The 22863-nt window shown below is 38.1% G+C and overlaps 1 protein-coding gene across 4 annotated transcripts in view; it reads left to right on the top strand.

Moving 5' to 3' along the window:
* The window catches only part of DIAPH2 (diaphanous related formin 2), a 960594-nt gene that overhangs the window by 814832 nt on the left and 122899 nt on the right, over window positions 1-22863 (top strand). Inside the window, exon 28 of one of the 4 annotated variants that reach the window (XM_036440045.2) lies at window positions 13459-13493. The exons of the other annotated variants lie outside the window; for them this stretch is intronic. Coding sequence (XP_036295938.1) covers window positions 13459-13472 — 14 coding nt within the window. The 3' untranslated portion in view covers window positions 13473-13493. Of the gene's footprint in view, window positions 1-13458; window positions 13494-22863 lie in introns of those variants that run through there. 4 annotated transcript variants of the gene reach the window in all.

The following is a 22863-nucleotide window of genomic DNA, read 5'->3' as shown; positions in this document are numbered from 1 at the left end:
GCAGGCCTAAGTAGCAGTCTGACCTTCTGCTGGAGGCAACCGGGCTGATCAGAAGAAGGCACTGTCCCTATAACCCCACTACTATGGCCACTGCTGGCCACAGAGACTGCAGGCCTGAGTCCTGGGCCTCGCAGCCACCAGGGTTCACGCCTGCCTGGGCCCCGGACATTGCAGCCACTGTGACTTTGTCTAGATGGACGTCTGGAAGATGTCTGCTCTAATTAGTATATTACCCTTCCCTAATTAGCATATTACCCTTTTGTTAGTGTAGATAGTTGCTAAAAAAAATAAAAAGAATTAACTGTTTCAAAATATTGACAGTCTCAGTGGCTATATACAATACATGGTACTATGGACAGTTTTTATTTCCTACTTTTCCTAATAATTTTTGTGACCATATGCTGATTATATATCAATAGAATAAATAGAATGATCATTTAAACATAATTTATAACATGGAAAAGAACTTTAAACACGGAGTAGAAACAAATAGACCCACCTCAAATATGCCCTGAAGACCTTGTTGGATTTAAAGCACAGCACGGTATTTGATGAGCATTATAATTATGTGAATCAGCAAAGATGTATTTTCAATAGATTATCTTTGCAAAGACAGAAAAGTGATTAATACATCTTTGAAATAACCCTATATAAAGTGGCTAAGATAAAAAAATGTTTCTATTTATTTGAGCCCTGGTCAAATGGCTTAGTTGGTTAGAGTGTTGTCCTGTATACCAAAAGATTACAAGATGGATTCCCAGTCAGGGAACATTCCTAGGTTGCAGGGTTGATCCCCAGTTGGATGTTTCCCTCATTTTTTTCTCTCTCACTTTCTATATATAATCAATAAAAATATATCCTCAGGTGAGAATTAAAAATAAAATAAAATATTACCCAACTCATTCTCTGAGGTTTCTGGATAGCTAAGATCTCATTTTAGGTTTTTCTATTTTAAAATGAAATTGCTCTACAGCTATTTGTCCCATGAAATAACACAATCTATATATATAAAAAGAGCCAGGGTCCATAACATCCAAAATGACCAAAGGCTCGACCAAACACTGGAAGACAGTCCTGCAGTCAAAGGGCTGTGATCAGGCCCGGACAGAGGCCAGGAGAGAAAAGCAGGATCTGATTGCAGCCCGGTGGCAGTCAGTGCTGGTTTGACGTGGCAGAAGTCAATCCTGGCAACCCAGCACTGAATGCCACACTGTGAGCACCTCAGCAACCAAGGGGGCTGCAATCAGGTCCTGACAGAGGCCGGGAGAGAAAAACAGGATCTGATCACAGCCTCTATGGCAGTCAGTGCTGGGTCAGCATGGCAGAAGTTAGTACTATAGTCAGTGAACATAGGGTCAATTAATATCTTTTTGAGAGGCGTTGAGAATATACAGTACAGTGTAGAGCAATTATATTATTTCACATAAAACTCTTTTCAACTAGGATATTTTCCTTTATATAAAATGTATCTTTATTGTTGAAAGTATTACAGATGTCCCTTTGTTTTAGTCGTCCCCCCCCCATTGATCTCCTCCACCCTGCACCTGCCCCTTCCAGGCCTTTGCCAGACTATTGTCTGTGTCCATAGGCTATTCCCATCTAATACATAAAAATCTAGAAAGATTTATAGAAAAGATATGCCAGGTAAATATTGAACAGAAGAGCTGAAGTTGCTGCATGAATACTGGATACAGGCTTGAAGCCAAAACACAACTCATGAGATAAAGTTAGTCATTGTAAAATAACAAAAGGTTCCTTTCACTAAAGAGATCAGATGGTTCCCAATACTTATACATATAATAGAACAATGTGGGGGTTCAGAATGAGCCTCACCAAGATGTGTCTCAGTGGTATGCAGATTTTTCAGCTAAGGACAATTTTAACTTAAGGCTCAAGTGAAAATTCTGCTCCTCCCTTTATCTAAAAAATTTGAATTAGAGGCCTTGCCCATAATAAGACATTATCCAATATAATAAAAGGCTAATATTCAAATTAAACGAATAGCAAAACCACCAATTGCTATGACACTCAATGACCACCAGGGGGCAGATGCTCAATGCAGGAGTGCCTAGCAGCAGCAGCAGCGGGCACAGCGGGATGAATGGGAGTAATGCTCTACTACATCCCTCAGGAGATGTTGGACTGCTGGTTTCAGCCCGACATCCCCCAAGAGGTCCCACATTGCAAGAGGGCACAGGTCAGGCTGAGGGACCCCAACAGTGCACAGTTCTATGCACTGGGCCTTTAGTACCGTGCCTCTAATATTGTTATGTTTAAGCTCCCTCTCCTATTTGTCCATAGCTATTTATTGAGGCATTATTTTCAGATGGCCATGGAAATAATTGTTTAAATGATTGTCTTTATTCTTTTGTTAATGGCTCAATTAGATGTTAAAATACATCTTCTTCCTCCAATGTGAGGTTTTTACTGTTCAATGTTGCCTTTGTTGGTTGACCCTTGCTTTTGCAGACTTTCACAAAGTAAGAGAAGATATATTTACATATTTCCAAACTATTGCAAAGCATTAAAATCAAATCATAAATTATTTAAGCTATTTGGAAAGTTTCCTGAGAAAAATATGCCACATAAAGAATATAGTATTTAGAATCATATTTCCCTCTTAGTTGTGTTACAGTTGCTACTCAGTCCTCTCCTCTTAAAAAAATAAAATTCAAACAATAACAACAAAACAAAATAAATACTAAAAATGAATTCATTGCCCTTGTGGAAGAATCTCAAATATTACTTTCATCTTTTATGTATGAAATTCTCTTGTAGCATTAGCTGAGTCTTCATTACTGCTTAGGAGTATTCTTGTTCACTGAATAGCATATCTTGGTGTTCATTCCAGATTTGCTCTTCTTGACCTCAGTCTCTCAAACTGAAACTTACCCCCATCAATCTCAGTAGATTTTCCTATTTTCCAAGTTCCCTCAGTACCCTTTGCTGAGGTCCACATTGTACTCCTCATCATACCCTTTTTATTCCCTTCAGAATCATGCTTCTTCATCAGTAATCCCCTGCTGCCTTTCTTCTTAATGTCTTACTTTAAATTTATGTCTTTTTCCTACAGAAATACCTAGATCCTCCTTATACTTTTAAAAGCAAACCTCAATGATAAATACCAAACAGTAAATGAATAAAAAATACCCCCAAGCTACTATCCTATATCTTCCTGGGGATAAACAACATGGTCACACTAAAGAGGTAAGATATGTATAGATCTATATGTATGTACAATGTACCGTTTGTACAATATGTACAATTGGCATGCACTGCAACCCACAGATGAACCTGCATGGCTATTGGAAACTCACCTCTTCTAATTGGGTGGCTTAGCTGGAATTATTTCAGCTAATGTGCTTTGATGGCCAGTCAGTTCTTCCCCCCCCCCTTATCCTTTATTTAATTTTTAAGTATATACAAAATTGAATCTATCTATCTATCTATCTATCTATCTATGCATATATAAAAGACTAATATGCAAATTGTCCCCTCGTGAGTTTGACCGGTAGACTGGGAGTTTAATTGCTTACAATGACATGCACTGACCACACATGGGGTGGCACAGAATGAAGGCAGGCCCTGGCTAGCAGCAGGCAGCTGGGGAAGGGAGGCCTGGCCACAGCTGGAAGGACCCAATTGGCCCTGATTGATGGCCAGGCCTAGGGACCCTATTCGTGCATGAATTTTGTGCACCCAACCTTTAGTAGTAGAATAATGAACCCAACCTAGCTTCAACAATGATTAATTCCTGGTCAATCTCATTCCATCTATAACACCCATCCTTGGATATTTCCAAGCAAATTATAAACATTGCATTTTTAATCTGTAAATATTTCTATATGTATCCACAAAATATAAGGATTACTTCTAACAAAGTATATTATTATACTTTAAAAAAACAAAAACAAAAAATTCTTAACAAATATTGAGCATTCACATTTTCTTGATTATCTACTGCTTCCCCCTCCCACCCACCAGTTTGAATCAGGAGCTAAATAATTTATTGTTTTTGTCCTCTTAAGTCCCTTTTAAATTAGATGATACCTTTTCTATTAGTTATGAATTGTTATATCACAAATTACCCTAAAACTTAAAATTTTATGATATATAAAATTATAAGTGTTTATTATCTTGAAGTTTCTGTGTGTTAGGGATTTAGCTGATTGATGGATTCTGTCTCATGTCTCATGACTCAGCATGTCGACCAGGCTGCAATTGTCTGTGGGCTTGTCTCAGGCTGGAGAATCTGTTTCCTAGCTCACTTCACCTTGTGAGCCTCGCTGTAGGGTTTCTTGAGCCTCTTCACAACATGGCAGCTGTCTTCCCCAAGACTCAGTAATTTCAGAGTGAGCACAAAGAGGAAAATTGTCCTAGCCTTAAAAATGACAAAGCAACACACAAAATTTTTGGCATATTTTATTGGTCACACAAACCAATTCAGAAACAATATGAAAGAGAACTACACCAGAGTGGGAATAAGAAGGGGTGGGGATAATTTAGGGGGTCATCTTGGAGCCATTGTGGATGCAACCAGGTCATTTGTTGATAGTTTGCATTTTGCTTATTGCAACTCACTAGTATCATTGCCATATATCTTTCCCCGTCTCTCCATTCCAGATATATGTGTGTCATTTTATAATAGAACACATAATGACTGGTTGACTCCTATAATATTAGCAACCACTTACTATCATTGCCTAGATCCATTAATTCAAAAGAGTGAAGTGATGATTTCTTCTTGTTTATTATTTGGAATACTTCTATAAAGAAAACTGTCGCCTAAACAGCTTTTTTGTTACATTGAGGTATTATATATTTCATAAGCAGAAGGCTAGATGATTGCTTGATTCTTTTCTTTATTTATCAGTTTTCAAATTTATGTGTTGGCTCCCTAGCATCTCCCAAATATAAGTGAGATTTGAGAACCACCATGGATATGCTAAAACAGAATCTCTAGGCATGAGAATTTTAAAAAGCTACCTAAGTGATTCTGATTTGTTCTGCTATTAACTTCTATTGATTTCCATTCCCAGTAGATTTGGGATGGGGCCCAGGATTCTGATTTTGTTTTTCTATATTTTTTTAATCTCTATATAATTTTCTTGAGTTTACAAGTTTGGGAAACACTACAGCAGACTATGTCTTTTCCTACTTACTGATATGCATCTATTCTGTTTTCGTGTGACATGGATATCTCAAGATTTCCTTCTATAAAAAACTATTACACTGAGAGTCTACTTATCAGATTCTATAATTAGACTGCTTGGGTACAATTTTTCCTCCTGACACTTCATTATTTTGGGGAAGTTCATTATCTTTCTGTCTCTGTTTTCTCATATATAAAATGGAAATGATATGATTCTCCTCATGATTGTTTTGGAGACTAAATGAGTTAACATTGGTGAAGTGCTAAGAACAGTCTTAGGTAAGGATTACTTATACATATTATAAAATGTATCATCATTATATTAATTGTCATTATACCAACAGTCATTTATTGACTGCTTAATATATGACAAGCATAGTGGATTACATATATTCTCTAGTTCACTTAATTCTCATATCAACCCTACAAGATTAGCAATATTATTTTCATATATAGCATAAAAGGGTAATATGCTAATTAGACCAGACAAATTCCGACATCCTTCCAGACAAAGCCACAGTGGTGGGGGCCGGAGCAGAGGTGATTAGGGGCAACCAGCCTGGCAGGGAAGGGCAGTTAGTGGCCTCCAGGTCTGCAGGAGGGGGCAGTTAGGGGCAACCAGGCAGGCATGCAGGTGAGCAGTTAGGAGCCAGCAGTCCTGGATTGTGAGAGGGATGTTTGACTCCTGGTTTAGGCCCAATCCCACAGTCAGATATCCCCCAAAGTCCTGGAATAGAGAGGGTACAGGCCAGGCTGATATACCACCCCCCTCCCATGCACAAATTTCGTGTACCAAGCCTCTAGTTTTACTTATAAGAAGCTCAGTAAATTCCCCAACATTTGAGGTAATAAGTGATGGTATAGGCATGACATATATTAAGGAGACAGTTTGATTATTAGGAGTAAAGAATTTGGATCTAAGCTTTCTGGGTTTAAATCCTGGCAGTGCTACCTAACATCTCTTCATTTTCAGTTTCATCCTATTAATATAGAGGTAATATGCAAATTGGCCATCACTCCAACACACAAGATGGTTGCCCCCATATGGATAAAAGTTGGCCACCACAAGATGGCTGTCAGGGAAGGGCAGTCAGAGGTGACCAGGCCAGCAGAGAAGGGCAGTTGGAGGCAACCAGGCCTACAAGGGAGGGCCTTTGGGGAGGACCAGGCCAGCAGGGGAGGGCAGTTAGGGGTGACCAGGCCTGTAGGGGAAAACAGTTAGGGGTAATCGGGCCAGTAGGGGAGCAGTTAGGCGTTGATCAGGCTGGCAGGGGAGTGGTTAGTAGGTGATCAGGCGGGCATGCAGAAGCAGTTAAAGGTAATCAGGCAGGCAGGCAGGCAAGCAGTTGTGAGCCAGCAGTCCTGGATTGTAAAAGGGACTCGATGGGTCCCAGATTGGAGAGCGTGCAGGCTAGGCTGAGGACACACACCCCTCATGCACAAATATTATGCACCGGGCCTCTAGTTATATATAAAATAATAGCATGACTGTAATAATACCTACCTCATATATTACTATGATGATTAAATTAATTAATACTTGCCAAGTCCCTAAAATGGTACCTGGTACCTGATAAGCATTTTATATGTACTAGCTAGGTGTTATTACTGTTATTATTAATAATTATCAATTAATTTTAATAGTTTGGATTTACAGAAAAAGCAGCTGTTAAGAGGGAGTTATTGAAGATTCTGGTGAGGAAGGGAGTGAAATCCTTTTCTCCTCTCCTGAAGCTTTTGCCTTCAGGAGAAGAGAAAAGGAAAGCTCTTTCTGACACAGAGATGGACAGGATAGAAGGTAATCAATGTTTAGGGAAAGACTGATGGCAAAACTCGTAGGAGACACTCATTTCTACAACAAGGTAGAAAGCAAGATCATTCCTTAGGAATGTGGAGAGAAAGATAGAATTTGAAGCCTGTGGAGGTAAAGGGAATTTGCACACACTCAGAAAGTAAGCAGGGAACACACAAGACTGAACCAAGTTGAGTTTTGTCCGTACTCAATCAGAGCTCGATTCTTTGAGGCTAAGATAATTAATGTCTGGGGAGAGTGAGCCTAGGTATTGGAGTGGTAGCTTCACAGCACAAGTGAGGCCAGTGAGTTCAGGCATGTCTGGGTGAAATGGTTATGAGGTGAGGGAACAACAGGGATCAGGAGGCTGGGCTTCATTTTTCAACTCCGCTATCACCAAGCTTGTATGACCCTCGAATAGGTCACTTGACCTTTGCATCTCAGTTAATTCCTTGCAAAATGAGAGAGCTACACCACATTATCTCTAACTTCCCTCCTAACTCCAGAATTTATGACCCTAAGGGACTGATTCTAGAGTCTAGCTGCAGAAAAAGAAAGGAATTGATTAAAATGCCAAAAGTAGGAAAGTGATGAGAAGGCTCAGGGAGGTTGGGATGCAGGTTCAATACAAGTGGAGGTAGATGAGCAAACTCATGCTAGTCAGGCTCAATCTTTTCTGCCTTTAAAATTTGTTTCTGTGTTTAAAAAATGTGTCAGATTAGGCTGTCATTTTATTTAGCAGATATTGTGGATATTGTGAATGTCAGAGGCTATGTTTGATTCACACCAAAGAAAATTTTAGGTTGTGTATCTAAAATGTTCATTAACACATCAAAATAAGTAATTTTTACTGTTAGGGAGTTATTTTTCTGATTTTATGCAGAAGATAATAAAAGAATAGTTTCTGTGCCCATAATAACATTACACTTTGGAGTAGCTAACTAGGTAGCTTGAACATGCTGTTATAGAACTGGTTAATCCATAATTCAGCAGGTTCTTGGCTTCCAAGTTGCTGTATTGACAAGCCTGAAGAAAGTGGATGGAACTAATTAGCACTCAGCATTATAAAATAGGAAGAATTAAATAAAGCAGCTTCAATATTAAACTCAGACCCCTATGAAGATATTCCCTTTAGTTATGGGGATTTTGAAATGATGGACAGGCTAAACCAAAACTCATAATCCTATTACAGTCTCCTACATGTGCCTAATAAGCTTCAAGAGCTGTTTCCTTAGCGTTGGGGATATTGCCATCTTCCTCTAGGCTTTTCTGTATATAGCTTATAAATTCTTTACTGTTCCCACTAAATACTCTGTTATTTAAAATAGCGTAAAAATAGAGTATATAAGTATATATCCATATTGATGCATTTTGACTGTAATAATAACCTTGGCCTGTAGGGAACTTCAAATTATTAATAATTTCAAAAGAAAGCTTTTTAAGAAAAAAAGCTGCAGGCTTAGCTGTAATGCAGCATTTGAAAAGGAGGAGGGGGTATGTTTGTGTGCATAATGAAAATATTGAACCCTTTGGGGTGTTATGAACCATGGTATACTAATAAATGATCTTGCCAACTCAGTGTTCCCGCAGACATCTTTGTACCCCCTGACATACCCTGGCAAAATGCCTTTAGCTCACATTTTCTTTTAAACATTTCTTTCTCCTGACATTTGCTACTGCGGGTGGGGGTGCAACAGGGTGAATCTGATGGAGAAAGGAGGACAGTACTGAGACACAGACAGAGTTGGTGGCTGAGAATAATGAGCCCATTTTCAGCTGAGCTGTGCGGTTCAGATGAATTAATTAACCCCTTACAAGCATTTGTCTGACAATCCTAATTCTCATTCAGTTCAATGAGTTTTATAATTATCATTTAACTAAATAGCACTAAAAACTGTTTATACCCTGACATTAAGGAAGCTTTGTAGAGTTCTCTTCGTATAAATCATCGGAAGTTGTTTACAATTTGCAGCACTCTTGTTTTTCTTCTGGTTTGTGCTCAGGTTGCTGTTTTAAAAAATATTTTCAGGGTGCTAATTATAGAACATGCTCTCAGATTTTGGTTAGCCATGTAAGGGTAAAGGACCTCAGTAAAGAACATTTTCACATTTTAATTGGAAGAATGTAGGCTCCAACTATTATCTATCATGTTAAACAAAATGAATCCAGTGATGCTAAATGGATATAGAATGATTAATTACTCATTCTTAAAACTTGTGCCATTTAGTTCCTGGTGATAAGATGGTGATAGAGCACTTCTACCCAGAAAGAGAGATGAGAACATCAGGCTGATGGTGCTGGAAACAGTGTGAGAGTGCCAGGAAGACACATTTGAGATGGGAAGCATATGGGCCATTCCCTACCACCTAAGCCCATATCTGTAATGACTGTTCATTTTCATACTAAAAGTTAAGATAATATTAATAAACACTTTATTTCATTGCATCTCTTTGGATTGCAAGGAAGAAAAAGCTACTTAAATCGAGTGTTTGTTAGAGAGATACAGAGAGGCTTATGGGAATTCAGGGCAGGAAATATATAGGCCAGATCCCTGAAAACTGGGTCTTTGCACCACTTTTGAGGTGACTCTGGGGCCCTCCATAGCACAAGTTCATGGGCCTTTTTGGAGGGGTTGCCCTGATCTAACTGCCTCTTCTACCTCTTCTACCTCCTAACAAATGTGGGTCCCAATTCCACATTCCTATTAAAGGAATACTATTTAGTACCTCCCCGTCCCCCACCTCCCCCTTTTCACCAGGCCCAGGTACATCAAAGCTTAGGGTGACTGCCGTTTTTGGTCAAGTTCCTACCCCAGTTCAATCAGCTATTACTATTTGCATCATAGGGTGACTGATTTAATTCTCACAACAACCCTTTGGTTAGATTAAGCACTGTTATCCTACCTCATTTTCTAGAGAGAAGAACTGAGGTAAGGAGGGTCTGTTACCACTAACAAGGGTCTGTTACCACACACTGATGGATGCTATGTGCCGAGTAAGGAACTATATTGTGGGGGATAGATCTGGTTTCTAGTCTCTGACCTGCCACTATGTGAATGGCTTGACAGAGTCATTTAATCTCCCTGGGCATTCAGCTAGTGCATGAACAGTTTGAAACTTATATTTTTAATATTTTATTAAAAAGTTAAAGAGTGGAGTAGAAACCCAATAATGCATTGTCTTTGGCTTTGCTCCTTTACAAGAAATATAAATTTATTCTATCTGGCTTGAATGGAGGGGTATTTGCTCAAGGATATGATAGTGACCTTTTGTATATCCAGGGACAGGAATAAAACCATAGAGCGCCTTGGACTGGAACCAAAACTGAGAAGTTAGAAATATTAGTTACTTTCTCTGTCCTTGAATAGTCTCACTAATCTCTGTCCCCTTTTTTTCCATTGATTTTCTTTGTTTGAACATGACTGACATAGTTGTGAGACATTATGGCCCTTACTTCAAGTGCCTGTCTTTATGTGACATCAGTTTCTTTGGGTTTAGGTTCTTGTGACAGAATCTAACTGGCCACGCCTAGCCGATGGGTCTGGTGCCCAGCCTGTGTCCAATCAGCCAGGGCAGGGAGAAGATGCACATGTTGATAGGATAGCTGCCTCTTTCAGGGACTTACAGAAGAGCAGGCTCTCTGAGAAAGAAGTATGGGTAGGCAGGCAAGTGGACTAGTTTTTGCTACACTTATAAACCTAGCACTATAAGTATTTTAAAATATACTGTACATTTCTCCATAGACCATTGTTTTGGCTACATAGAAAGCATTTTACCACTTAATAAGCACTCTACTATATACTTCACTAGGAGGTGCTGGGCCTCCTTTTATTTATCTGTAAAATTAGTTGTCTTATTCCACTATAGAATTCTTCCATACACATACACAGAATATACACATTTATGCATTTACTTATATTTAAAGATTATATTGCCTTTATTACCAAACCAACAAGAATTTATTTCTACCAATAAATGTTCTTCAGAGTCCTATGATTTGAGCTAAAGAAGAAATTTAATATTATTTCTACATAGTTGAACCTAGTTTATAACCAAACATTAGTATTACACACTTTAATTACCAAGTTTATTTATTCTATTTGTCTCTGCAATACTTGTCTTCTTTCCAAAACTCAAATCTGCTATAAAACACCAAAGATTTGCTGCCATTTGAGACTACTCAAAAGAATGTGAAGCTGATTCTAAAGATATACCAAAGAGGAATGTCCCAAATGTTTCACAGAGTGATGGAACCACTGCTTAATTCTGTATCTCCCAAAGCAACTATATTGTTGGGGATAGATCTCATTTACCAACACTTGCAGGTTATTTTACAAATTACTCACATTACTTATAGTATCAAAATTATAAGAAAGTTTACCAAATATAAATGACCGGTTAAATCTATAGTCAATCAGTTATGAGACTTAAAAATAATTTGTTTGGACTCTTTACTGAAGAAAAGAAAAAGAGTTATCTGCAATTTACTTCAACTACTCTGACCCATGATCAGTTTATTTTTCTTATTCCCTCATATTAAAAAAATATATAGGTTGAAGTCCTTTAGATTCATTGACAACTAAGCAGATGATGAATTGAGTGCTTTTAGGAAAATGAGAAGGGTACTTTGCCACAGATTTCCAGAAACAGCCATTTTAATTAATCCTTTGTTTGTTTGTTGTTTTACCATATTTATGCAAAATCAGTGCTACAAGTAAAAGCCCCAGTGCTACAAGTAAAAGCCCCAGAGGAGCAAAATAGATTTACCAAATCTGTTGGTAACTTGGCTGATTTCACTTTGGTGGTTACACACTGTCTTTTTGTGTTAGCTGTGGCTCTTGAGTATGTGTGTGTGTGTGTGTGTAGCTATGTTTGTATGTATTTCTGCTGCTAAGTTCAATATGGGTTTAATATGTTTTATTTATAAAAAGTTTTGAGAAAAGCATATAGTTTTATATTTTCCTGTGGATAAATTATCTTAATTTCTCTATCTAGATTGGTCATTCTAATTTTTAAGAGGAGTAGAAGATAATTTTAAAGCTAAAATTAAAATTCTGTCTAAGCAGTATGATCTTATGAACACACCTTTTATCTAAGATTTAGAACAATAAATAGTTTACCTAATTTAAGAATAACTGATAGGAAAATTCCATCATATATGTGGTTTCAGAAATTTGGCAAGTTAATAACAGCTTCCATACTCTAAAGTCCCATGATCCTCACTTGATTCCAAAGCAAAACACTTGTTATTTCTAGAAAACTACTAATAGCTAGACTAACTCCTTTTTGTTGTTGTTATACAAAGATTTGAAGCCAATGTATTATCTTCCTTCTAATAGATTAGTATACAGGTGTCCACACTTTTTCTGTTGAATTGTTTTTTAAGACCTAATATATACAGTTTAGAAGATTCCTTCTAAATGTGACTCAGAGACTCCCTTTGTGACAGACAAAAATGCATTCCTGTCCTACCTTATGTCTCATCTTCCCTGTTGTACATGTAAGCTGACTCTAATGACTAATGAAAAAAAAAAACAGAGAGAGAAAAGTAGCTATAGGATGAATGGGATATTTTTTTAAACTTTAAAATATAGTTCACAGTGCACAGGGGAATGATCAAATAATTTGCTTATATACTGGTGTCTGCCTGGTGTTTTCATGTACCTAATTTACCCCTTTGGAAAATCCTAGCAGAGACCCTGTATTTTCTATGGGAAAACACAATTAAATGCTTCATGTGAACCTGGAACAGTGTAACTTGAGCTGATTTGCAAAGGGACCATAAAAGCTGAAAAATAAGTTTGACAACATTCCTGCAGGGATTGGTGTTCAGTATATGTTTGCAGTGGTATTTGGAGGCCATGCCACTTTAGTCAGATCACTGGGGCTTAGGAGATGATGCCTGCAGTAAAACTCCAGTTTGCGCTTATCAGGGAATGTGTGAAGGCTCCCAGGCTGAAGGTTCATTAGGTCAGTCTGTAAGAGCTGTCAATCAGACCAAGCTGACAGGGGGATACTTAAAAAAAAAGAAGAAAAAAAGATGGAAGCCAAATTTTCCCACTTAGGATATTTCCACATTGCGTCCCTATTACCATCACATCATCCACACCAGGAAGTAGAATACTAGACCATTTTAATGTTCAAATGTCAACCTCTGGCCACTATCACTTATGCGATGGCATATGCTATCCTCTTCGCAATCATTGTCACCTCTGGTGAATAGGCTAGAATGGTTCTCAAAATACACAAGGCTGTAGGGAGGTAGGGACTTGTATCATGTTCATTTGCCCCAGTATCTTACCACAATATAATGTGGATATGTAATAAAATGTAAATTACATAATTTTCATTTAACTCTTGTTTTAATCGGCATCAAATTAAGCTAGAGTTATATTTGTGAATCCATGTTCATTTCTAATATGCAGAATCAATTACTTCTTCATGAAACAATACCCTTCTCAGAATGGAGATTTCGAAAATCTATTCCATTAAACATAACTTGATTTTATTTGCAGGTGGCATCCATTAGGACAAACATCATGAAAAGGCCACTGACCAAAATGTTGATTCCCTGGCTGACATCTGGAAGAAAAATAAACTTATGTTTAATGGAGTAGACTGTCTAAATCCCTGTTTTGAGAAGAGTGCACATTCATGAATATGTATTCAGTGATGCATTCAATAGATTCTAATAGTGAAGGACATCCATATCATAGGAAGTAGCATCTATTCATTAGCTCACTACTTTACAAAGAAAGAAGCAAGAATGCAGCTTGGGATGGAATGTTAGCAATAACCAGTCCACTCCTTTATTGTTTGAGACAAAATTCATCATGACCTGCATGATAACAAGTGAAATACAAATGTGATTTGTGTGCAAGCTATAGTCTAATTTTTATCCTGACCAATATTATAAATGTACTGTTAGTGATTTTGTTTTATTCAGTGTTCTGGGTGCAGTATAATACCTATTTATTTATTTGCACATTTTAAAATATTTTTTGTTTATTTCTTCTCTTCTGCAATAGTAGGTCATCCTTATACAACATGGGCTAATCCAAGTTCAGCTACATAAATGGTCTGAGTGCTGTATTAAACAAGATTGGGGTGGTTGTCCAACATGACTTTTTTAGATAATCTAATGGTGAAAGTTTTCAGTACAAATAAGATATCCATTTTAGCCCACCCCCTTTTCTCTATGCCAAGGCACTGCCTAGGTCCCATATATAACTATCTCGCTACATTTTCACAAAATTTCTCAACATTAACTTTTATTTTCCCAAGACTACAGGAGAAGAAATGGAGGATTAGAGAAGTGAGGTAACTTGGCCAAGGTCCCAGCTGGTGCACAGTTCAATCAGAATCCGAACATGAATTTGTCTAATTCCAAACCACATGCTCTGCTATTTCCTCACAATGTTGCCTTGCACTTGGGGGCTCATGCAAAGGATTTGTGGAATCTCTCAGATTTTTTTCGGTCATATTCCTAGGAACACTTGTAGCTGGATTTTTACTTCTTGCCTCAAAGAAGTCTAGTAATGCCACTACATTTTAAAAGAATGAGTGATTAATTTGTGAAATATTCTTTGGAATACTTTTAAGAGTTTTCAAATCATAGAGTTAAAAACTCATGCTGTGCTCCAGGCATTATTGATCCTGAGCCATCTCATGCAGGTAAGATATAAATCCTCTTCTTAAAGATATCAGGATTTTCTTGAACACTCCAGGATTTTCCACAGTAATTTACCTCACTATTGAGGCTTACTCATAGGTATATGCCCATGGTTAGGGCCAATGACATAATGCCCAGTTTGTGAATCAGGCCAATAAAATAATAATCCTTTTTTTAAATTATAATCTTCAAAGGGTGCCTGGAAATTATTGATAGGAAGTTTATGTGATTTTGCCATTTCTCTAGAAGAAGTCTGAATATTTAAATGATTGGCCAGAGAGATTTCTATTTTGCATTTGCATTCCCTTTATGGTCTAAAGCACAGATTTCTACCTTAAATGTAAATGAGTGGAATGTTCAGAACTGACAAAATTTTTTTAAAATTTTCAGTTGTTTTCAGATAGCTTTACTCTTTAGTTTAGTGTACTATCCCCCATATTCTCTCCTATGTTATAACTATTTGCCTATTTGACCTTGTAATAAGACTATGAACAATTGGAGGGCAGGAATTGCATCTTATTCATCACACTATCTCTAGTATTTAGCCAAATGCTTGACACAGAAGAGATCAATAATTATCTATTTAATAAATAAATTAATTTATCTAATTGATACTGCTTAAATAGTCCTTTCTCCTACATCCCCAAAATGTATCCTGCTAATTCATGTTTCTCTGTCTTGGTTCAGATTATTTCTCTCACCTGGAGTTATTTTTCCTCTCTTCTCCATCCAGATAAATCCAAGTACTTCTTCCTGGTACAATTAGTCAATATATGAGTCCTGTTCTGATTATTATAACTACCACAAAATAATGTCCTCACTCATTTAGCCCACATGAGCTGTCCCACACATTTTAATTCTTTATTATATTACTAGAGGCTCAGTGCATGAAATTTGTGCACGGAGGGGGGGTTATCCCTCAGCCCAGCCTGCACCCTCTCCAATCTGGGACTCCTTGAGGGATCTCAGTAGGATTGGGCCTAAATGGGCAGTGGGACAATCCTCTCACAATCCAGGACTGCTAGCTCCCAACCACTTGCCTGTCTGCCTGCCTGATTGCCCCTAACCGCTTTTGCCTGCCAGCCGGATTACCCCCTAACCACTCCCCTGCCAGACTGATCAATGCCTAACTGCTCCCCTGCCATCCAAGTTGCTTCTAACTTCCCTCCCCTGCAGGCCTTCTTCCTCTCAACTGCCCTCCCCTATAGGCTAGTCACCTCCATCTGCCCTCCTCTGCCGAGCCAGTCACCCCCAACTGCCCTCCCCTGCAAGCCTGGTTGCCCCAAACTGCCCTCCCCTGCAAACCTGGTCCCCCCCAGCTGTCCTCCTCTGCTGGCCCAGTTACCCCTAACTGCTCTCCCTTGCAGACATGCCCCCCCAACTGCCCTCCCTTGCTGGCCTGATTGCCCACAACTGCCCTCCTCTGCTGGCCATCTTGTGGTGGCCATCTGTGCCCACATGGGAGCAGCCATGTTTGACCACATGGGGGTGGCCATCTTGTGTGTTGGAGTGACAGTCAATTTGCATATTACTTCTTTATTATGTAGGATTTATTAATGTTTTAGTATTTTTTGTCCTTGTTTCTCCAACCATTATGAAAAGTGGCCATGTTTTACATTGTTTTCTCTTCCCTTGATAATGACTTACATGTAGAGTAGAACAGCAGATGACAAATTGTGGCCTACAGGCCGAATCTGGCCCAAAGTGTAAGAATGATATTTACATTTTTAAATGATTTCAAACAATCACAAGAAGAAGAATATTTTGTGACATGAAAAGTATACAATACCTGGCTGGATAGCTCAGTTGGTTAAAGTGCTGCTATTCAGATTCATCAAGGTTGTTGGTTTGATCCCCAATCAGGTCACATAAGAATCAACCAATGAATGCATAAATGGGTGAAACAACAAATCGATATTTCTCCCCCCTTTCCTCTCTCTCTAAAATCAATAAGTAAAACAAATTAAAAAAAAAAGTTATATTTAATTTACTTTCCATAAATAAAGGTCTCTGGATAAATATATTCATTCATTTATATCTATGGCTGTTTGGGGGCTATAACAGCAGAGCTCAGCAGTTGTGACAAAGCCCCAATGCCCTATGAAGCCTAAACTAATTATTGCCTGGCCCTTTACAGAGGAGGTTTGACAACTGCTAAACCTTTCATGAGGTTTAGCAGTTGTCAAATAATAATAAAAGCATAAAATGCTAATTAGGACAACCAAATGACCTTCCAGACATCCTTCTGAATGAAGCTGCGGCATCAGGGACCAAGGCAGAGGAGGTTAGGGATGATCAAGGTAGGTGAGCAGTCAGGGGTGATCAGGCAGGCAGGCCAGCGGTAAAGAGCCAGCAATCGTGGATTGCAAAAGGGATATCCAACTGTTGGTTTAGGCCTGATTACAGTAGTCAGACATCCCCCAAGGGGTCCTAGATTATGAGAGAGTGCAGGCTGGGCTGAGGGAACCCCATCCCCCATGCACAAATTGTGTGCACCAGGACTCTAGTGGTTAAATAATTCATTATCTTATGACTATTCCATTATGAAATAAGACACTCTGAAAGGACTGGTAATTATGTTAGCTTAAATAAAGAAAAGTAATAATAAAAGCAGCCCTTGGAGCACGAATCATTCTTGTCTTTTAGTTGGGAAAGTACATAAATTTTCATTATTTCATCTCTGGTAATAGTGCCCTTTTCAACATGTACAGAACTTCTTGTGCGGATTCTTCAGAAAGGGAGGATGACTGTCAATCTGGGGTGGACTAGAGAACCTCTAGAACCATGCAGCCCACTGACTCTTGGAGTGTCCTCTGTATGTAATGGGCTTTATTAGGAAGGACAGATTTGATTTGTGAAAAGGAAGTCTCCTCATCCCTGACAACTCCTCGAGTTTCCTCTGCCAGAGCCCCAACCCTCCACTTTTGGTTTAATCTAGTTCTTTTAATTAAATCTGAGATAATTAAAGTATACTGAGTTTAAACCCAGCAGGTGTGATTTAGTGATAAAAATCTGTGGTTTGTCAGCTTTTCAAGGCATAATCCAGGCTTCACCCTTATCTGACAGGTAGTCAGCCTAGCAGGTTCGAGGTTGAAAACCAGAGCATCTCATCTTTTCTGGCCTGACTTGCTATTTATCTTCTGAGGCATAATTTACAGTTACCCTATAGAAAATGGGTAGGGTTAAATAAGTAGAAAAGGTCCCTTTTTGTGTCAGTGTGATCAATTCATTTAGTATGCAGTTGTCAGTGACTAGGCCTACAGTGTGCATAGATATATTTCAAATGAGGGAGGGGCAAAATCCTCCAAACATAGCTTATTTGATTAATGTAAATTATTCCTTTACTCACTGAATATGTAAAGTATGTAAATGTAGTCCTGCTGTCAAAAGGCAGCTCTGTGCCATTAGTTTCTGCAGCAGACAAGGCCTACTGCATCCTTCACTGCATTTTCAGAGAGGTAATGCTAATGACAGCTTGAGCAATTGCCTTAATGAGCCAGAAAGGTGTTCTTTTTTATTCATGTTTAGCTACTTAGAGTCATCTGAAATAGAGATCATCTGTAGATGTTACAGAGTAAAAAAAGACATGGGTTATCTTATTAATGTGTTTCTCTAAGCATGTTAAGAATGAGCCATCAATCAGTTATTTGCCAAGAAAATGGTTTGTTGTCAGTGCTGAATAGGTGATATGCAGTCTTGAAATGCAAGTTTTAGATTGTAATTGTCGTGCTAGCTAAGTAAACACAGTTGTCAAGCTGTATCTCTTAGACATTTCAGTAAAGGTTGTGGGATTTCCAAAATTGATCATAAAATAGCATTAGTATTGTAAACCTGAAGTGCACAGCATGACCCAATTTTCAAAAAAATAAAGCAATCTATGTGAGTCATCAGAAAGAGGTTAGAAATCCACCTACTGTGTGTGCCTTATTATATTTAAAATACAATTCGGTTGTAGCTTCACTTGGTGTTGTTAGAATCCAACACATGAATATTTAAGACAAATTCCTTGTCATCTAACTTTCATTCCAAGTTAAATGGCCATATTTTCTCATTAATTTCAGTCTGTTTAGAGATGTCACATCACAGTAACAGAAAGACTGAGAAAGTCATGTTCAAATTTTAGTTTAAGTCATGACGTATATTCAGTACCTATAATTTACTATGGTGTTTTGATTTGATTGTAAAAGTAACTGTACTTTTCACATGGAGTTGAGTGTAGCTGTTTAATACATTAGAATTTTGAAAGTATAAGTTTACTCTTAAATTACATCCCTTAGCCAATGATTTGCATAATCTGTCAAAGTTTATCTTGGGCTTGTGATAGAAGTGAAAGATAGAAACACTCTAAGCTCAAGTCCCTTTTTTTTTTTACCATTGTGTACAGTCCATGTCTTCATCTTGCTTGATCTTAATTAAATTGTCTTCTGGGTCTGAGAACTGAAATTCTGAAATTCAACCAATATTTAAGAGCTTTTTAGAACTTTTATACAGAACCTTTGAAATACAACTGTAAAAAAAATTACACAACAAAACAAAATTGTGCTGTAGATCTATTTTTTCATTTGAATGAGTAATACTGTCTTAAAAACATATATCCTTTTCAGATTAAATATTCTATTGTGTTAGAAAAAGTTATGAAGTGACTCATCTGTATAATTTTCAGAAGGTGAATCAAATAATTACTAAATTAAAGTACTTTCAGACTTCAACTATCATGTGAAATTTTATTTCCCTATAAGTGTCTAATTGAAATCTTGCATTGATTTGTGTGTATATTTGACCACTGAAGTAAAGTGTGGGGACTATTATAGAATTTAAATGTAATGCATAGGTAATGGATACTTTTCCAATTAGAAATCTTCATGAAGTTTCTAATGAAAAAGCACTAAAAATCTTATCTCAGCTATATCATAAATGACAAAAACTCAGTTCTCTAGGCATAAGTCAATGATAAGTGGAAGAGTGACTCTTCTAGTTACTTACTCATGTGTGAAGTTTTCCAAAGTTAGCTTGCATCTTAACTCTCTTATAAGGAGAAATATTTCATGAGAGTTCATCTGTTGTATTGTCGCAATTGTGCCATGATACCCAAAGAAATGTGATGTGTATTTATTTACTTAAAGCATTCAATTCATAATACTTTTTCCTAGTAGAACCAAAAGTTCTATTCCATAGTTATACTCCTGTGGAGATGGCAATTATAATGCATTGTTTGTCAAATTGTATTCTTTTTTCAACAGCCCAAAGAAAATATAATATTCTATGTGTTTGAATTTCTATGTAAATTTGTTTCTGTTGATCTGTAAGATGTTCCTTGTTTTCTTTGCAGTTATGTCATTTGTGTTAATTCACATGTAGGCCACCTAATATGAAATTGCATTTCTTAGACTTAGCTCTACTAGTAAGAAATGCAATTATGTAAAAACATATTTTGAGTGAAATATTGAATAAATCAGTAAAAACATAGTTAATTTTTCCATGCATCCCCAAATAGTAGTATTGGAAAGTGGTGCTTTTCTACTTTAATTGAAGATCTCGTACATTTTATGGGTAAGAGGCAAGCTTATCCATTTATTAGGCAAGTCAGATTAAATGTTAGTGCTCAATTTATGATGATTTAATGCTGGTTAAAAATAACAAGATAAGCAAATTCTTGGTTCATTCCCATGATTTCCTATTATTTTTTTCAGATTTTTTTTAATGATAGAATGTTATGAGACCTTCTTATTATTTAATGTTAGTGAGTGCCAATTTTAAATGTCATTCCCAGTAGTCTTTAAAAATATAATAGATCAACCGAAGGACTTGTATACATGCATATAAGTACAACCAATGGACATAAAACTCTGGGGAGGGAGGGAGGGGGGCAAAAAAAATCAATAAAATATGTAAAAATAAATAAATAAATAAATAAATAAATAAATAAATAAAAAACAATTCAGCAAGAACAAAAATAAAAATAAATAAAAATATTTTTAATTTACATTTTAGAGAGAGAGGAAGAGAGAGAGAAACATCAAATGTGAGAGCAGAACATCAATCAGCTGACTCCTGCACACCCTGAACCTGGGATCAAGCCCAAAATTGTGACATGTGCCCTGACCAGGAATCGAACCAGCAAATTTTCAATGTTCAAGATGATGCCTGACCAACTGAACCACACTGGCCAAGGATGCAGTAGTCATTTTTTAAATACCAAACTTTTTCTGGAAAAGGAGAAAAGAAAGAGCTTTGACTTACAAAGAGACTTGAAAGCTATTCCAACCACTGGTTGCATCTAAAGAAGGCAATATAGCCTTTGTTTTCCTTCTTCTGAAATCAATAATATTTCAAATATCATTTTGAAACAGGAAAGAATGAACCGTATATTAAAGTTCTCTCATGTATGGCAAATCTGTAATTCCTGAGTTCTTCTTCCTGTCTCTCCCCTTCTTTGAAACTAATTATCCCTGATTGGGTCATGATCAAAGAATTACAATAGGCTGAACAACACAGCTATGATATTATAGTATGTCTGTCTTACCTTTCTCTGGAAAGATGTTTCTTTGCAGACAACTGGAATTTGAGCTAAACTGAAGCCCCAGGAAAAGAAAGGTCAGGGTGTGGTTTTGCTTTCTGGGAGGCTTCAGAGATTAGGACAAAAGAAAGAAGGGAGCATTTGGGCACCTACTCCAGAATTGTGCTTGACTACCAAACTTCTCTCTATTCTCTCTATGGCATATCATCAGCATGCAAGGTATGCCTTGTACATGAAAGCAAAATACTAGCCATTGCAGGGTTTCTTTAAAATTGTGCCCTTCATTTGTTTCCTTTGCATGTTCTATTTCCCCAATTAATTTTGGGAGCCCTGGGCAAGTTAGTTAATGTCTCTGGGCCTCAAAGGCCTCATCTATAAAACTAGTGGTTTAGAATAAATGATCTTTATGATCCCTTCCATTGCGAACATTCTGTGCTGTGAAACCTCAAGGCTGTAAACTGCATGAAAGTAGAAGCCAATTTTTTTTTCTATCATTTTTTATCTTCCCACAGGGCCTAATGTAACTTTGAGTTCACTACCTTGCTCCTGTTATGTGAAGTAGAGAAGAGATTTTGAAGACAGCTCTAATATGTACTGAACTAGGTTAGAAATTAGACATGCCTTTTTAAATTGAAAGTCTGGTTATTTATTAGGTGTAGGTGTCATATGAACTTGCATGTTTGAAAAGAAAAAAAGTGTAGGAAATGAATCATTGGGATGGGGTTATGTAATCCCACTCAGAGGACTAATACTTTAATAATTGGCTGTAAGCCCTGGCAGGTGTGGTTCATTTGGTTGGAGTGTTGTTCCGTGCGCCAAAGGCTGGGGTTTTAATTCCCAGTCAGGACACATACACAGTGTTGCGGGTTTGATCCCCAGTCAGGGCCTGTATGGGAGGTGTTCCTTACATCACATCTCTCTCTTTCTCTCTCTCTCTCTCTCTCTCTCTCTCTCTCTCTCTCTCTCTCTCCCCTCTCTCTCCCTTCCTCCCTCCCCTCCCCCCTCTCTCCTTCTCCTTCTCCCTCTCCCTCTCTCCCTCTTCCTCTCAATTATCTATACTAATAAAAGGGTAATATGCTAATTAGGCCAGGAGACCTTTTGGGAAACCTTCCAGACATCCTTCCAGACAAAGCCATGGTGGTGGGGCTGAGGCAGAGGCAGAGGCAGTTAGGGGCAATCAGGCCAAGAGGGAGGGCAGTTGGGGGCGATCAGGTCAGCAGAGGGGTAGGTTGGGGGCGATCAGGCCAGCGGGGGGGGGGGGGGTCAGTTAGGTGTGAGCAGCCAGGCAGCGTGGCAGTTGGAGGCAAGCAGGCTGGCAGGCAGAGTGGTTAGGGGCAATCAAGCAGGAAGGCAGGTGAGTGGTTAAAAGGCAGCAGTCCTGGATTGTGAGAGGATGTCCTAGATTGGAGAGGGTGCGGTCTGGACTGAGGTACACGCCCCTATACATGAATTTTGGGCCACTAGTTGAATAATAATTGGCTGTGAAAAGGTTGTCCCCCAAAAAAGATACCTCAATGTCCGAGCCCTCCTCCCCCCCAATCCCCCCCCAACCTTATTGGAAAATAGAGTCTTTATAGATATAATGAAGTTAAGATGAGATCAGACTAAATTAAGGTGAGCCCTAAATCCAATGACTAGTGTCCTTATAAGAAGGCCATGTAGAGACCCATGGACACAGACTCCCATGGATAAGGCCATGTGATGACAGCAGAGATTGGAGTGACATGGCTA

Source organism: Pipistrellus kuhlii, unplaced genomic scaffold (genome assembly GCF_014108245.1).
Source record: "Pipistrellus kuhlii isolate mPipKuh1 unplaced genomic scaffold, mPipKuh1.p scaffold_m20_p_16, whole genome shotgun sequence".
NCBI lineage: Eukaryota > Metazoa > Chordata > Mammalia > Chiroptera > Vespertilionidae > Pipistrellus > Pipistrellus kuhlii.
The sequence above is the reverse complement of the archived record's forward strand: the minus strand, read 5'-3'. Positions and strand labels throughout refer to the sequence as shown.